The sequence below is a fragment of the Anomaloglossus baeobatrachus genome, chromosome 5 (assembly GCF_048569485.1).
Source record: "Anomaloglossus baeobatrachus isolate aAnoBae1 chromosome 5, aAnoBae1.hap1, whole genome shotgun sequence".
Classification (NCBI taxonomy): Eukaryota; Metazoa; Chordata; class Amphibia; order Anura; family Aromobatidae; genus Anomaloglossus; species Anomaloglossus baeobatrachus.
Genome location: NC_134357.1, coordinates 299,266,203 through 299,284,477, shown reverse-complemented (window position 1 = coordinate 299,284,477; position 18,275 = coordinate 299,266,203). Strand labels below are relative to the sequence as shown.

The 18,275-nt window shown below is 43.8% G+C and overlaps 2 protein-coding genes across 2 annotated transcripts in view; one reads left to right on the top strand and one right to left on the bottom strand.

Moving 5' to 3' along the window:
• The window catches only part of GGA3 (golgi associated, gamma adaptin ear containing, ARF binding protein 3), a 50,025-nt gene extending 37,171 nt beyond the window's left edge, over window positions 1–12,854 (top strand). The window contains exons 12-17 of the mRNA XM_075349638.1: window positions 1,026–1,078; window positions 1,165–1,412; window positions 1,499–1,728; window positions 6,344–6,513; window positions 7,766–7,876; window positions 9,428–12,854. Coding sequence (XP_075205753.1) covers window positions 1,026–1,078; window positions 1,165–1,412; window positions 1,499–1,728; window positions 6,344–6,513; window positions 7,766–7,876; window positions 9,428–9,538 — 923 coding nt within the window. The 3' untranslated portion in view covers window positions 9,539–12,854. The remainder of the gene's footprint in view (window positions 1–1,025; window positions 1,079–1,164; window positions 1,413–1,498; window positions 1,729–6,343; window positions 6,514–7,765; window positions 7,877–9,427) is intronic.
• Window positions 12,855–13,508: 654 nt separating this feature from the next.
• NUP85 (nucleoporin 85) overlaps window positions 13,509–18,275 on the bottom strand; it is a 141,936-nt gene continuing 137,169 nt past the window's right edge. The window contains exons 16-19 of the mRNA XM_075349637.1: window positions 15,047–15,147; window positions 14,798–14,949; window positions 13,755–13,859; window positions 13,509–13,664 (exon numbers count right to left, since the gene is read on the bottom strand). Coding sequence (XP_075205752.1) covers window positions 13,566–13,664; window positions 13,755–13,859; window positions 14,798–14,949; window positions 15,047–15,147 — 457 coding nt within the window. The 3' untranslated portion in view covers window positions 13,509–13,565. The remainder of the gene's footprint in view (window positions 13,665–13,754; window positions 13,860–14,797; window positions 14,950–15,046; window positions 15,148–18,275) is intronic.

The window sequence follows — 18,275 nt, the reverse complement described above, 5'->3', positions numbered from 1 at the left end:
CAGCATTGAAAGTAAAGCACCATATCTGCAGTGCTCAGCTCTGTAGCTGAGATCTGCAGATAGTGCAGAGCGATCGCATTGCTGATTGCTATAACCCCCTAGGGGGACTAGTAAAATAAAAAAAAAAGTAAAAAAAAAAAAAAAAAAAGTTTTTAAAAATAAAAAAACCTATAAGTTCAAATCACCCCCTTTCCCCCCATTGAAAATTAAAGGGTTAAAAAAATAAAAAATATACATATATTTGGTATCGCCGCGTTCAGAAATGCCCGATCTATCAAAATATAAAATCAATTAATCTGATCAGTAAATGGCATAGCGGCAAAAAAATTCCAAATGCCAAAATTACGTTTTTTGGTCGCCGCAAATTTTGCGCAAAATGCAATAACAGGCAATCAAAACGTAGCATCTGTGCAAAAATGGTACCGTTAAAAACGTCAGGTCGAGACGCAAAAAATAAGCCGTCACTGAGCCTTAGATCACGAAAAATGAGAACGCCACGGGTTTTGGAAAATGGCGCAAAATGTGCGCCACTTTTTTTGGACAAGCTTGTGAATTTTTTTTAACCCCTCAAACACAAGTAAACCTATACATGTTTGGTGTCTACAAACTCGCACTGACCTGAGGCATCACATAGATACCTCAGTTTTACCATATAGTGAACACAGTGAATAAAATATCCCAAAAACTATTGTACGATCACACTTTTTTTGCAATTTTTCCACACTTGGAATTTTTTTGCCGTTTTCCAGTACACTATATGGTAAAACGTATGGTTTCATTTAAAAGTACAACTCGTCCCGCAAAAAACAAGCCCTTGCATGGCAAGATTGATGGAAAAATTAAAAAGTTACGGCTCTCTGAAGAAGGGGAGCAAAAAGCAAAAACGGAAAGTGCCCGGGGGCTGAGGGGGTTAATGGAAGGCTCTCCTCAACAGTAAAGTATAATTTGATGATTTATGAGCAAATGTGTGTAGGGGGGGAAAAGGATCATGTTCTATGCCTAATATTCATAACCCTTTTTCTAAGGTATTGATGATCCAACATCGAATACAGCAAAGGAATTGTGTTCGAGCTCCAAGGTACGGACTTTTGCAACCTTGCGGCCATTTTCATGAGAATTGTGTATTTGGGGATATTCTTAACCTGAGCTCTGTCTGTCTTCCAGGTGGAGAGCAAAGAAATAGATTTTTTCACAGGACCCTCAATGGATCCACTTACCTCAACAGTCACCCCATTATTGGCACAGCCCGTAATACCCATGGGTTCTATTAATTCCTACTCCTCACCCGCTACCTACACTACTGTATTTAGTATTGCTCCTACAACAGTACCCACACCCGCCCCTCCTACAGGGGGCATTAAACTTCATGAGCTTGAAGTGCTTGGGCAGCAACTTATGGAGGAAGCAAAAGGGTGAGTTTAACAAGAATTGTATCCTTACACAGGATTCTTGATTTGGCCGTGTTTTACCCCAAATTTAATTATGGTTTTTCTTTCAGCGCATCAGCTAGGTCAGTCACTTCTGTTACTGTTTCCAGCACAATACCAACCCTGACACCAATGCAACCTACAAATGCTTTTGGCGCTGTGGTTTCTGCACCAGCGTTTGGCTCCTTGCCTGTTGCTCCTAGTAGCCCACTCTTCCTACCACATCAGCAGGAAAGTCCTCAGAAAGGTTCCTACATATCCCTAACAAATGTGACTGTACCCTTGGAATCCATAAGACCCAGTAAGTTGTCAATCTCTTAATGAATAACGGATACATTGCAGAAATACTTTAGACACATTATTAGGGCAAATTTAGATCATTTTATTTGATGGTGACCAAAAACATCACTGTGCAGAGACATTTTACCGTGTTTTTCCAAAAATTAAACACTGTCTTATATTCTTTTTGCCCCCCAAAAAAGCACTAGGGCTTATTTTTGGAGGAGGTCTTATTCTTGGAGAAACACGGTTGGGGGTAAGTTTACCCCCCAAAAAAGCAGACCCCCCCCACTTCCCAGGAGACTCATACTCACCAGACCAGGACTTCTGCATGGTTCCAAGGTCCTCCTGTGATCTCTGGTTGGTGCTGCACACCGTTCTCCCCTGCTGCTGGCTGACACACACAGCAGATCGCAGGCACACACAGCAGATCACTCTCTCACACATACACACACACACACCAGATCGCAGATATACACAGCAGATCACACACAGCAGATTGCAGGCACACACAGCCGATCACACACATAGCAGATCGCAGATATACACAGCAGATCGCAGATATACACAGCAGATCACACACATCAGATCGCAGGCACACACAGCCATCACAGATACACACATGGGATCGCAGGCACACACAGCCATCACAGATACACACATCGGATCACAGGCACACACAGCCGATCACAGATACACACATCCGATCACAGGCACACACAGCCGATCACAGATACACACATCCGATTACAGGCATACACAGCCGATCATAGATACACACAGCCGATCACAGATACACACATATGATCACAGGCACACACAGCCGATCACAGATACACACACAGCCAAACGCAGACACACACAGCCGATTGCAGAAAAACACAGCAGATCACACACACACAGCAGATCGCAGGCACACGCAGCCGATCACACACACACACACACACACACACACACACACACACACACACACACACAGCTGATCACAGATACACACATCACATCACATCCAGCACTTACGGCAGCAGGGAATGAAGCAAGTCACGTGTCCGGCCGCAGGGTCTGTTCGTTGCGCTGCACTGCAATGCCTCCCAGGATTCTCCCGGCGAGAAGAGATCGGTATCGCTGGATGAGGTGAGTGTTTTTGCGATCCGATGTGTGTGCGATCCGATGTTTGTGTGTGTGTGTGTGATTTGATGTTTGCGTGTGATCCGATGTTTGTGTGTGCGATCTGACTGTGTGTGTGCGATCCGATGTGTGTGTGTGAGATCTGATTGTGTGTGTGTGTGTGTGTGTGTGTGTGTGTGTGAGATCTGATGAGTGCGGGTGTGCGATCACTGCAGTGTCGGGTGAGTGTAATTGCCGGTGCCGCTGTCTATAATGAAACGTTCTGCAGTATCTGTATCTTTTTTAGCTGCACGGACACTTCATTATTGATCCGCGACTAGGGCTTATTTTCGGGGGAGGGCTTACATTTAAGCCTTTCTCCGAAAATGCTGAAAATCCCTGCTAGGGCTTATTTTTGGGGGAGGTCTTATTTTTGGAAAAACACGGTAGTACCGTTATACAGCTCCTTCAGTGATGAAGGACCTTTCACCATATTTTTCACTTGAACTGTATACACCATGTAATAGTGGCTGCAGAACAAAATGTACTGGGTTTTTTACATTTTGTCTCTGTATTGTATAGATTTTTGCAATCAGATTATTTGGTAGCTAACGAGTTCACTTTCGTTAAGGCCAGTGGGCATTATCAGATAGTTTTCACTGGGGGCGTGTACTTTCTCACCCTGTATGACATTGACTAATCATAAGCAAGCAGGGGGCACTTACTTTCTTTCCTTGTATAAGATTGACCAATCATACGCAGGCAGCTTCACTCTGGGAGAAAGAAGAACACAGCTCCCACTATATGCTGCTTTTGTGTGAGATATGACAGACAGCTTGATCTCAGTGCAGAGCGCTTATAAGTTGAGCACATATCTGGCCAGGCAGTATAAAGTGAGGGGCTATATAGCACATGTGACCATGCTATAAGAGGAGGAGAACTGATAGAAGGGTTTGTAATGTGACACCGCTAAAGTCAGCTATGTTGCCCCTCGCCCTCACATGGATGATCAAGAGATGAGACCTCAAAAGTGTCAGTAATAACTTGTGTACTCTGCTCACAGCAATTTGTAATGGTTCTGCAGTGAAATAAAGCTGTCTGTCTTTATATGGCTCACATAGGAGCAGCCTGTTCTAAGCCATGGTGGGCTCGTGTTCTTCTTTCACTTGATTGTTCCTGCCTACTTTTTATTGGTTAACATAATACAAGGGTAAAGTATACACCCCCAGTGAACACTATCTGATAACACCCACTTGTACTTAACAAAAATTAACTGATTGACTGCCAAAAATACTTTGATTGCTAATATCTCTGTAACAGGCAAATTTGTTTTACAAAAAAGAGGATTTTTGGACTCACCATAAAATTTCTTTCGAAGAAGCCTTTATTGGGGCACACAGGAAACCATGGTTGCACGCTGCCACCAGCAGGAGGCTAACGCTAAGAATTACAACCTGAAAAAAGGTCAGCGCCTCCTCAGCAGGCTACACACATCTACTGGCATTAAGCTAATCACTTAGTGAGAAAATCAGTAGGAGAAAAAAAAATTACAAACACACACTCCCAATGGGGCAACAAGAAGAAAAGGGTCAGGCTAAGAGAAAGGTATATTATGGTAAGTCCAAAAATCCTCTTATCCAGTGCTTCAAGGGTGACTTTGTGAGATTCCCACCAGCAGAAGGCCTTCCAGATATGTTGGTAGATACGAGACAAGGTTGGCTTTAGTGCCATGATCATGGTCTGCACAACTTGATCAGAAAAATCTGCGGATTTTAGAGCTGCGGCTTCAACAGCCATGACGTTATATTGAGCGACCAAGAATTCCTTTTGAAGAGGGGACCTTCCTAAAGTATATCTTGTTGATCCAGAAGTCTCCATGGAACCTCTACAAGGAGGTTTACCACTTCCTTGTACAATGATTTTCTGGTGTCCTCCAGTATGACAGGATTCCTTCTAACATGAACTTCTTGAGCATGTTTAATAACAAAGGTCCAGGAGGGAACAGAGGCAAAATTGAGACCATGGAATCAATAGCCTGAGGTGATCACTGGACGCAAACCGGAGAACGTAGTGGTTGTATCTGATGCTGGTACCACTCCGCCGAGGTTAGTCCTTTTTGACTTAGAAAGTCTGTTCCCAAGTTTTCTATTCCCAGCATGTGGATCTCTGAGATTGCCAACTGGGCAGAACAAAGAATTCTGGCAATCTGTAAGACCTTTGCCATTGCTTTTAGACTCAGAGTCCCACCTTGATGATGTAAGCTATGGCACTGGCGTTGTCGGACTGAATTTGGTTTGGGAGGCCCAACAGCTGATCCTGCCAATGCAGAAGTGATAGACTAATGACTTTGAGTTCCAAGATGTTGATGTGAAGTAGGCTTGTTAGAGTCTTCCGCGGACCCTGCACCATAAACCTTTGGAAGACTGCTCCCCAACATAGAAGGCTGCATTAAAGAGAGTCAGAGCAAAGATACCTGTGTGAGCAATCTGAGGTCTGTCAATTCGGAGATTGATGATCCGGATATGATATCGTGACAAAGGGGTTTTGCCCAGGCAAGTCAGGTAGCAGCGAAGGCAGGAAACAATGTTGACCCCCGCGGCATCAAGCACAGATTTGGCCTCAGGTTCCACTTGTTAGTACGTGGAGACCTTTTTTGATGCTCTGTCGGACAGTGGTAGGGTGGAAGAAGCTTGATCCATTTCCTGTTCCAGATCTTCAGCTCGGTCTCGCTTCATATAGCGTGTGACACACTGGAGGCAGGCAGGCAGGGACCATTCGCACCAATTGCTGAAATCTGGCTGTGTTAAGAGAAAAGGTCTTGCTATTCAGATGCGAATGGATACAGCCTGACCCCTGGCATACTGTACTGTCTTCTGGATTTTGACCATGGAGGGTCACAGTCCATTTGGTTTCCATATCTAGAGGAGACCATAGAGTAGTAAATAATAAATACCATTGGTAAAAAAAAAAGTCTGGAAATTCCATACCCATCTGACACTATGTTAACTGAATAGAGGGCAGGTGTTTTTTCTTTTGGTTGTATTGTTTAGTGCCAGTCTCCTTGTGGTAGCAGTGCACACCCATGATTACCTGTATCCCCCAATGAAGCATCTGAGAACACATTGTGTTCTGCTCTCCTTTCATCAGGTGTCATGTTTTCATGAAAAATTTGATGAAGGGTCTGTTTTTAGCAAAGCAGTAGCCATTCTTTTGAAGTGAACTGTGTAGGACATCTTATGCCTGCTACACATTAGAATAGCATACAAGTAACATGATACCTTGGGAGTGAGCTATAATTTTGGCTCTTGGTAAACTTATTATGCCTAGGCCACACTGAGACTTTTTGTAGTGCTACTGATTTGATTTTAACCATTTAGCTGAATTATATGCATTTGAGTAGACTGCAGCTGCCGCTTAACAGTGAACTTAAATCAGTATTGATACAAAAAGTCACAGTGTATCCCAGGCCTTAATATCACAGATAAGACAAGCCTATTGGTTAAAAAATAAATGACACAATTGTGTTCCAGGTTCCCTCCTCCCTCTGACGGCTTACGATAAGAATGGCTTTCGTATATTGCTGCATTTTGCGAAGGATTGTCCACCAGATCGTCCCGATGTCCTGGTGGTAATCATCTCTATGATAAATACCGCTCCCTTGCCAATCCAAAAAATTCTTTTCCAGGCAGCTGTTCCGAAGGTAAGTAATGTCTTTACCATTATCTACTTATACGCTACGCAGGGAGTGTCTGTCCTTAAATAATATTTGATTGGCCAAAAAAGAATTATACTCCTACTTTCTCTAATTTAATGGGAACCTGTCACCTACTGTAATGTCTGTCCAGGACCACAGACACAGGGTGACGGTCATGGACAGACTAGAGTCAAACTGCCCACTCAGCAGGATCCTGAGACCCTTTAACCCCTGTACAGGAATCTGGAATTACAACAAGGTCCAGGAGATCGTTGCCTATGGAAAGGCTGCAATCCAGAGAAGAATTGGTAGTCAGGCAGTGTCAAAACCAGGAGGTACAGAAAAGGCTAAATCAGCAGGCAAAAGGGTGGTCAGTAAATCAGGCTAAAGTCAAATCGGAGATGGCAGCGAGGTACAAAAACGGCAGGCAGATGAATGGTTAGGGATCAGGCAGAGGTCAAAACACAGGTAGCAAAAGTACAAGGGAAAGGAATCAGAGATGCTGCAGTGAATATATAAAGGCTATATCTGGCGGTGACCAGCAGACTGGAGGACTAAGAAGGGTGTGGTGCCTTCCCATTGGCCGTAGCTGAAAGGCGATAACTTCAGCTGGAAGGCACACACCACAGTCAGCCAGTGGTACTGCAGGTCACAGTCAAACCCAGCTTAGTGGATGGGCGGAGCCTGTTTCCACCAGAGCCACTGGTATTGACTCCTCGCCTATAACCAGCACTACCCACGGCGGCTTCTGGTGACCAACGCAGAAGTCGCAGGAGTGGATTCTGGTGTAGACGTTACACCTACTCACGTGTGGAGCATTCCGATCCGGTGGACGTCGCGGATCTTGAACCGGCGCTTCCTCTATCTTTGCGATTGACATCCTCCTCCATGTGGATAACGCATCCTACGTTATCCACAGTGTCCTCCGTTGCGCTCCTGTGCACTAATCTTTGCCATGCTGAGGGCAGAGCAAAGTACTGTAATCCGCAGGCACGGGAAAGGACAAAGAGTGCCCATGCATGCGCAATGCAATACTTTACTCTGCACTTAGCATGGCAAAGAGAAAAGTGCAGGAGCGCAATGGACGGCATTGTCGTCCACAATAAGGACAGCGATCACAAGGATAGAGGAGGCACCTGAGACCAGCGATGCCCATAGGACCAGAGCGTATCGGACATCACCGCAGGTGACAGGTTCTCTTTAAAGTATTATTGACTCTTCTGAAAATTATTTTAATGTTTCTGTTTTTTTAATTTAGACAATGAAGCTGAAGCTGCAGCCTGCATCTGGGACAGACTTGGCAGCATTCAATCCCATCTTGCCCCCAGCCTCAATTACACAAGTCATGTTACTGGCAAATCCTCTGAAGGTAAGTGGGCTGAGCCACCACCAGAGCTGATAACAGCTGATTGGTGGGGTTGGTGTTCACACCAGTCTGGTATTGGTGACTTATTTAGAGAAGTTGTCCACTACTTAAGATATTGATGATCTAGCCTTAAGGCCTCTTTCACACGTCCGTGAAAAATACACTTGTTTTGCACGAACGTGTAAAAGGTGCGTATGGCCCCTTGTGTGTCGTGCACACACACACACACACACACTCATATTCTCAGTGTTCTATCCGTGATACTGCTCTCCGTGTGTTATCTTTCTGCTCACCTGTCCGTGGTGCTGATGTCTTCCGCTCTGCGGCCTCCAGCCCTGCTGACTCCCCGCTGCTGCTTCCCGCCCGAAGTGCAGTGAATATGCGATGAGTGGGGGGCGAAAGCAAATTACAGAGCAGCAGAGACAGCAGTGCTGGAGAAGGTGTATAGTAATTAATTTTATTTCACAGAAACGTGGTTTTCTCCGGTACGTGTCACACTGAGCACATGCGTGCGGTGCATGTGACACCCATGCTGCTGGAGAAAAATGAACTTGTCTACGTGTGGAGCACACGGACACACGTATGCTCCAAATGGTCCATGGCAAAACACGCACGTGTGCGCAGACTCATTGATTTTAATGGGTCTACGTCTGACCGTGTCTCAGGTACGTGTGAAAACAGACATCACACGTACCAAAGACACGGATATGTGAAGGAGACCTAAAGGCCGCTTTACACGCTGCCCGTGGCGCACAACATCGCTCGGACCAGTCATACTACTTACCTGCCTAGCGACTTCGCTGTGACCGTCGAACCGCCTCCTTTCTAAGGGGACGGTTCGTTCGGCGTCACAGCAGCGTCACTAAGCGGACGCCCAATAGAAGTGGAGGGGGCGGAGATGTGCGGGACGAACATCCCGCCCACCTCCTTCCTTCCTCATTGCGGGCGGCCGCAGCTAAGGTGAGGTTCCTCGTACCTGCGGTGTCACACGTAGCGATGTGTGCTGCCGCAGGAGTGACGAATAACTTGCGTCCTGAAAAAGCAACGATATTTGGGAACTGGAGAGCGTGTCAACGAGCAACGATAAGGTGAGTATTATCGCTCGTTAGCGGTCGCTTGTACATGTCACACACAACGACGTCGCTAACGAGAGCGGATGTGCGTCACGAATTCCGTGACCCCAACGACATCGCGTTAGCGATGTCGTTGCGTGTAAAGCGGCCTTAAGAGAGATGGTCAGCACAAAATGACTGTACAAATCAAGCAAAGGCACTTGGTACACCCTTGCTGTGGCCACCTATCCTCTGTAAAACATGAGCTGTCAATGAAAGAGAAGGATGAGGATATATTGCAAACCATGAAACTGGTTGGCCACTCAAAGGATGCACCAGGTGCTTGTTCTTGGTTTGGACAGTCATTTTTGAGCTGACAGACTCCTGTTACTCTAAATAACTTCTCTGTGATATGGTCTTGAAATAACTAAGCTGTTTGGAGGACCTTGTAGTCAGATATGCACCTTCAAATGCACATTTTTTTATTTGTTTTTCCCCACAGGATAAAGTGCGTCTCAGGTTTAAACTGTCCTTTGCGCTCGGAGAAGAATGCAGCACTGAGGTGGGGGAAGTGGACCAATTCCCAGACTCTGATCAGTGGGGAAAGTTATGACCAGAGATTTCTATTTTTTAATTCAGACTGTGATACTGAATGTGAGGTGACGATGCTTCAGAATTCAGGTTGTTTACAAGACTCGATGCAGCAAGTAACGGGGACCCTTTCAGCACTTTATTCAGATTTTTCCAAATGGATACCTTCTTTAACCATTAAGGCTCTCAATAGTCTACTGCATTCATCATCATCATCATGCTTCTGTTTAGAAGATACCCCACAAACCTGTCTTGTAAAAAGTTCACTGCTAGAGCGATTTAGGGCTAGATTTTCAAATGGTCCTATTTTTTTTTTTCTGTATACAGTATTAAGCTTATTTATTATAAACGCATTTATGATTAAATGTCAGAATCCGTGGCATATACCGAAAATCCCTCTCATATCAATGGTAAACTCATAGTACAATTGCAAAAGAAGCAACATGGACAGCCAGTGAAAAATGCAGCGAGAATTTACTGGGACCAAAGATTGTTTTTAGCTTGAAGATTTCTGTTATTTAGAATTTAAAAATGTTTGATTCATTTTTGTGCATCAGTCAGAACAAAGAGTTCACTCTATGTGCCCAAGGGACAATGTACCCGCGGATATATCTGCAGGTTTCCCGCAGCAGCTCCCCGGAATCTGCAGCTATCCATTACTGTGGGATTCCAGCGAAATATCTGCGGTAAACCTGCGGACATTCATGCGACTTACCTGCAGAAGTCCCGGCCTCTATCTCCATAGTGGAGGGCCGGGATTTCCGCAGGAATAATTGACATGGTTACGTGCGGCTGTGGGACATCCGCAGCCGCACATACCGCAGCATGGACACAGGGACTCCCGATGTCCCATAGGATAACATGGAGTGTCTGTACTTGCTTAAACCTGCGGATTTATCTAGAAAATCCAGATAATCTGCAGGATTTCTGTGGCAAAATCTGCGGGTATATAGTTCCGTGGGCACATAGCCTTACAGCAGAAATTGAAATTGTGCAGAAGTAACAGAATATCATTTACAGTTTGATATTTAATTATGCATATTAAAGGATGATTTACATAGGCTGAAATCAACCTATTAATGGGCATTGATTGAGTGTCCTGTCCTCCTACAGAATCATGTTTTCAGCAGTACATTACACCTGACTTAAAGGGAATCTATCAGTAAGATTAAATGAATAAATGAGACTGACAATGCTCTCATAATTACACAGCTCTGTTTGTTTACTTCTGCAGTACTGTGTTAGTTCTGATCTCACAGTAGAGCTGTGTGTGATTGAGACTGTCAGTCATTACATGTCTTCACCCCTTCATTTAAAAGAAAGAAAAAAAAAAAACTCTGGAGGCAGACTGGCAGGGAATTCTGTGTCCTGCTCATATACAGTATGTTAGAGTATTTGCATTAGGAGAAACGTGCATTTCCCTAAAATATCAAGGTATGATTTTACTCAGCTTTCCATGACTTACATGTGCCCATGTAGACTGCTTAGGAGGGTTGCTCACACTGGTTCTTATGATAGACTTTACAATTTCATTATACAGAAATTAGGGACTGGCTGGCTTTTTGGAACAGACATCTAGTAGTTTGTATTTAGTGTTGACCTGCAAATAGTGTATCAGATTTTTTGGCAATCGAATGTATGCACCTGGCAATTTAGGCTTTGTTCACATGTCAGTTTTACTACTCCATGTAGAGTTGACAAATGGGAATGCACAGGATGCTAATGCTATTTCAAACAGACACTGAGGGGCCACATTGATTTACATGGGGTCTGTTTATTTTTAGAAGGAAAGAAATAAGTTCTGCATTTAGGATTTTTTTTCCCTCTAAGGCTGCTTTCACACATCTGGTTTTTGCTGTGCGGCACAATCTGGCTCTATGCAGAAAAAACGCAACCGTTTTTTCCGCATAGACTTTCATTAGTGCTGGATTGTGCCGCATGGCCTTGCGTTCGGTCCGGTTTGTGCCGGATGCGGCATATTTAGCCCATGCGGCGGCCGGATGGAATGTTGCCTGGCACGTTTTTTGTCCGTCAAAAAAAAACCGCATCCGGCCGATGCGGCGCTTTTTCCAATGCATGCCTATGGACGCCGGATGTGGCAAAAAACGCATCCGGCTGCCGCATGCGTTTTTTTGCACTGCGCATGCTCAGTAGCGTGCCGCAACCGGCAAAAAACGGACGGGCTGCATGTAAAAACTTATGCAAAGGATGCGTTTTTTTCGCAGCATCTGTTGCATAGGTTTTAGAGCCGGATTTAGCCGCACTGCTAAAACTGGAAGTGTGAAAGCAGCCTAAAAAAACAAACAAAAAAAACCCCTAAAACCAGACAGCCCCCATGTAAGTCAATGCTGCTTCTGTATGACGTGGGAATGCACAGGATCCAAATTGCATTTGGCTGTTGTAAAAGGATGTAAGCAAAAATAAAATAGGCTGTTTACATGTCTGTTTTACTAAGTGGGACAGCTTTCCCTTTACAATGTCATAGGATACATTAACATAGGGCTGTAGATTTATCACTCCACCATTTCAGATACCTTGAGACAACCTTTGTTTATGTTAAATCCCAATTGAAGTCAGCATTTTATTTAACAAATACATCCAGGGTGAGATCACAAATTCAGATGATTTTTGCTTAATCTTAAGTTTATGGACCTATAGTATTTTATAAATAAAATCATTGACTAAGAGACCTCTGTCACATTTGTGTTTTAAAGGGTTTGCCTCTTTCAGGAAAGTTTGCTTCATAGGGGTAGTTTGTTATAAAAGACATCAAGATATAATCATCTCCAAATCCACCGGTGAATCTTCTCCTCTGCTTCCGTTGTCTAGCATTGGCTTCAATGCAGTCATTGCATCAACAGCCAATTAGCGAGATCTGCGACTTTGCCAGTGTCAATTGGCTGTGGACATGAACTCAGCACTGATACCAAGACTCTGGGACCAGGGGTGAAAACTATTTTAGTTTTCCAAACTGCACCCAAGAACATCATTTCAAGAAAGGGGGAGAGCCCCTATTCTTGAGAGAAACATTTCAGTCTTTTCTGTATCAAAGGAAAGAAGGAAGCAAGGAAACGCAATCTTTTATTTTACACCCTTACTTTTAGCCAGATGATTGTACTGTAGAGAATTAAACAGATGGACGTAATAAATCCTGGAAGTCCTACCATTGTAAGACTGAAAAGTACTGTAATATTTGTTCTGTGAATAGTCACCAAGTACAGATCTAATGTGCGACAGACACTTTAATCCTTGAGCATGCATGTTTAATAAACCCTTTGTTTGTTCTCAAGTTGTCATTTCTATTGGTTTGCACAATTAAAACATGTAGAATACTTGTACTTTCTTGCACTACTGAATGGGAACCTGTCACTGGAGAACCTTTCAGCCATTTTGACACCTATATTGGATCTGGAATCTACAAAGTATAGTACAGTAGAAGAGAATGGGGTTTCGAAATCTAAAGTATGTCTACAGTATTTCTGTGGTGGATTTTCTAGCGTATATTTCAACAATAGTTCTTAAAAGGGAATTTTCCATATCTTAAGTAAATCATATAGAATCTAGAGAATGATGTGATGAAGCTCTCTGTTTTTGGTTTGCACTGCAGGACCCAGCCACTTGGCTGTGCAGAGAACTGAAGAATGCCTTTATTTATTAGGGTTACAGCTCAGAATCCACTGGTCCTTCCATTAGATGTCCACAAATGGCAGATTTGTTGCATGAATCAGTTTCATATATATATATATATATATATATATATATATATATATATATATATATATATATATATATATATATATATATATATATATATATATATATATATATATATATGAAATAGTATCATGGATTACTAGAACCTCAGTCAGATGTATGTTGCTGCCACTGATCTGCTTGTGACCCAGCACTTTGGCTGAAATTTTATTATATATATAATATATATATATATATATATATATGTAGCATAGACATTCTGAGGCTCAACCAGAGAATAAGAAAAAGAAGTTTATTTGCAAAATATAATTACATATAGCAATATTTTTATCTATTTACACTTGAGCAGTTCCTTCTTTTACAATGGCACGGGCAAGGTTTCGTGCAAGAGCGAGCCTGAGCATCTCTAGCTTTGTGTGTTCAATACTGGTGTCCTGTGGAAGAAAAGAGCACAAGCAATGTAGTTATCAGTCATTGTTTTCGGAAATGTACCGAAAGCTTCTCTTTTACTCAATGCAACTTACCTGGGCTTTGAGATTCTCCTCTGAATGGAGAGGTTCCAACTTTGCTGTAGTTCTTTCCTCCAAACAGCTCATTAACTGGTATGTCTGCTCAGCAGAAAAGATCACCTATAGGAGATCATTTGTTAGGAGACTGCTAGATTTTATGAAATTAGATATGTAGCACTATTCTATGGCAATTTTATTTTGTATGAGGAGACCCTCGCTTAACGAGTAACCCAGTTAGCGAGTATTTCGCTTAACGAGAAAGCTAGCTGTAAATTTGTAACTCAGTTTCTGAGCAAGCTTTGTCGTACGAGCAAAATACTCACCGCACACACTTCCGATTCCGTACATCCACCGCGTTCTAACATTCTCTTGCAGTCCGCACAAACACGCATGCACATTCTATACTCGCCTTACCTTCGCCGGCCTCATTGTTCTTGTAGTTCGCCGCTACAGGATGTGTATTGGGTAACCATCACGACGAGGGAAGAACTTACACTGTCAGCCACTACTCAAAAGGCAAGCACGCTGACCAATCAGAGGCAAGCGGCTCCTGCCTTTGACGTCAGCGCTTTGGCAGCGGAAGTTCCTCCCTCGTCGCGATGGTTACCCGATATACATCCTGTAGCGGCGAACTGCAAGATCCAGGAGGCCGGCGATTGAAAGGAAGGTAAGATGAGAATGTGTGTATGTGTGTGTGTGTGTGTGTGTGTGTGTGTGTGTGTGTGTGTGGAATGGCACAACAGGGGAGCAGGATGGGACATTTAACAAGTTGTGGAATGAATGGTCTGCATTGCAATGATTTCCTATGGGAAATCTTGCTTTGCTGAACGAGTACCTTTGTTAACAAGCAGACTCCCAAAACGGATTGTTCTAGTTAACCAAGGTTCCACTGTAGTTTCGTAGCTAACATCCTTTTAGATATGTACTTTCTAAGACCCCTTTAGCGTACGCCATGGAATTTCCCATAGATGTCAACTACTGTAGGTTCTTCCTGGGAAACATTACTTTGCAATTCAAGTATTTTTACAAATATGTGTGAATTAGATGATAGGATTTACCTGCTGCTGTTCAAGTAGAGGTAATGCATCCAGCAGTAAAGTAAGCCAAAAAGAACAGGGAGCAATACGAGCAGTCATGAGTGAAAGCAATAAGCAGGCTGCTTCTTCAAATTGCTGGTCATAGTACATTCTGTGAAACTCCCGGTATTTTCCTTTTAGTAGAAAATTCACAAGCATTAGATCACGCCTTTTCAAAAGTAATAAGGTGTGACTATTGGTATATAACTGCATTTTGAGGACCACACCCACCTAGGAATGTCAGACGATCACTGAGCAACATTGCAGAGCCCAGATTGTCAATCAGATCCAAATCAGAGAATCTTCCTCTTTCACAGTAATCCTTTAAAAACCTTCAGGAAAATAAAGCAAAAAAACCTTGTGTTTAATGCTCAATCCCAGAAATCGCTGATCTTTAACTGGTCCAGTATCCTGACGAGTCCAAATATTAAATCTGTGGTTTTTCATGTAACTCAGCTTTCTCTATCGCTTTATTGGGGGACACAGGAAGACCATGGGTGTATATGCTGCTGCCACTAAGGAGGCTGATACTATGGAAACAAATGTTGGGTCCTCCTCAGCAGGTAACACCCACCAACTGGCACAAAGCTATTTCAGTTTTAGCTAAGTGTCAGTAGGAGGTGAACATGGGTCTGTGTTCACACCAGTCTCTTCCTTCAATCTTGTTAATTAATCTCTTCCTTTTAGATTCTGCTTCTGAGTGAAGCTTTAGTGTTAGCTCTCACAGTTATCCCACCTAGAGAACAGTGTGAAACCTGTCCCATGCAGACCAGAGAAGACATTATGTAAGGACCCTAACCCCTAATGCATGAAGAGTGTTTAGGTGACAAGGTAGACGGCACACCTGCCCTTTACCTCTCCAGCCTGATTATCCACCACCGCTTGGTTCAAGACTGTCCACGAGCCAAGGACTTAAATCCAAAAGTTTCTGGTGACCATCTACAGTGCCTGTGAAGTGGAACTAGATTTCATCTTTAGGAATTTTTCAGGCCTATTTTTGCAATAGGTTGTCAACTAGCAGGCCACTCCCAAGATGGCCTCCAGCTCCAACAAACGCAAGGAATTCTATTTCGTTCCACTTAAATCTCTCTCCTTTCTACCCTCTTCTTCCAGCAGTGCATCTCTCCCCCTCTTAAGAGGAACACTTTTCGCATTCACAAATACCACCGTGGCGCTCCTGTTCTCTCTTGCAACAGTCATTCAAAATTTAGGTCCCAGCTTTTCTGCAGTCTTTTGCGCCAATAGGCCTCGTATCCTTCTCCATTGCACAGGCCTCCTCCACGCGCTCTCTTGGGACTGCCATCCTTCCATGCCAATGTCACGTCTTCTGGCCCAGCAATACAGCACAAGCACCACGTGGTGCCTCATTACCCGCTCTTCTCTGGGATCGCCAACTTCTCACCAGCGTACCCATGCAGCGTTTTTCGGCTCCTGGTGTGCTCAGCCTAGTTTCACTACAGTTACTGTACACTGCAGTTCCTTCTGTCAGGTCTAAAAAGCTATGACGTCGGCTGGTGTGGCACTCTCCTCCTCTGCAGCTTCACTGACTTCCTTCTTCTATAATTTCTCCCTATGTAAGAAGGCCAGGAGAAAGACATGGGAACGACATGCTTGGACTCACACCAGCAATAGAAGGCCTTCCAGGTACAATGATAGCTACGGGAAAAGCAAATGTTTTCATGTTCTATTCATGGTCTGAATGACCTGATTGGAGAACCAGAGACCTTCAGAACCGCAGCCTCAACAGAAATGTCATTAAAATGAGAGAACATGAATTCTGGTGGAAGAGGAGACCCTAAGAAAGCAGGTCTGGACAATTTGGGGGCTCCACTGGATGTTTGAGAGGCGGTTAACCAGCTACTCGTACTACAATCTTCTGGTGCAGTCAAAGTCTTCTTTTGATTAGCCGTGAGTAACAAAAGCAGAGGACGAATGAGATGTGGAAGACGGAACTAGGACCACAGGATTACTTGTGCATATGCATCAATTGCAAGAGGATCGCATGACCTGGACACGAGCCGCAGAACCTTGTTGTTCAATCTAGAGGTCATCAGAGCACCTCCGAAGACAGATCTGCTTGAATAGAGCAGGGTTTCGAGATCATTCCCCCACGGTTAGACTCTCTCGACTTAGAGAGTCCACGGCCTAATTTTCCACTCTGGGAATGTGGACTGCCAATGTGGCTGGAACTCTGTTCTGTGCAGGAGAGAATCCAGGAAGCTTCAGTCACACGAACCAGCAGGTTTTTCACTAATCATAAGGAATTTGATGGTGTCAAAAAAGGTATGCGACAAGAAGCTCCAGAGAAAAACACCTAGAAATGTTGTATCCCTTTTTTCCTATTTTTCTAAAGAACTGGATTGATTCAAAAACAGCTGACTCTACCCTGTGTCTGACTTTTGCTGCAACATGGGTATCTAGAGAAGTGTAAGACTGGGCCAAGCAGTCAAGATGAGGCATTCTCCTGTTTACCTGGCAGACTCAGCTGACCAGATTGCTCTTGCCAGAAAATATCTTCCCTCGCCTGTTTGTGGCCCAGTTGGACCAGATTATTCAAGACATACAGGGCAGTAAAAGCACCCTGTTCCTTCAACCAAGACTCAGACACCCTCCTATCAGACACAAGGATTATGCCCTTTCGGTCCTTTAAATTATTCTCTTCTGAAGAGTCCAACTATCAAGAGAAAACATCCAGACAGCCGGAAAGGAAAAGACCTTTCATTTATGAGAGTTCCTTTCTGGCATTCATGCAGTCAACAGTCCAGAACTCCCAGGCACTGATCCAACAGATTCATATCCGCTTAATGGGTTACTCCTACCCAGGAAGACTCCCAGGGTGGGCGGATGTCTTCTTTTTAAGGACATTTGGCTCTCCATTGTCGAAGACGCTTTACGGTTCGTCCCCCACACTAATTCTGGATTTATTTTTTTTTGAGACCAAGCTCTTCTCTAGCTGTTATAACTCCTGGATTTCCACTCAAATCTTTTTGTAGTATCCAAAAAAGGAGGGTTTTGTTCGATCCATCCTAAAACCTCAAGTTACTGAACAAACAAGGTTGTCTTCGTTATTTCAGAATGGAGTCGCTCCGCTCAGTGACAGCCTCCATGGATACAAGCAAATTCCTCTGCTCTGTAGACATTCAAGACACCTATCTTCATATTCCTGTTTTTCATGGACACCAAAAGGTTTCTCTGTTTCGCAGTTCAACACCATCATTTCAAATTTGTAGCTCTCCCCTTCGGAATGGCCACTGCTCTGAGTGTTAATTCATAGCGGCAGTAATGGCCATTCTACGAGCCAGAGGAATCATTATCATTTCTTACCTAGAAGATTTCCTCATCAAAGCCCCATCCTGCTCTTCAACTCAGGCAAGTGTCCAAATCACAGTCGACACTCTCTCACACATTGGCTCAATTATTACCACCACAAAGTCATCTTTGCTTCAGTCTCAGCACCCGG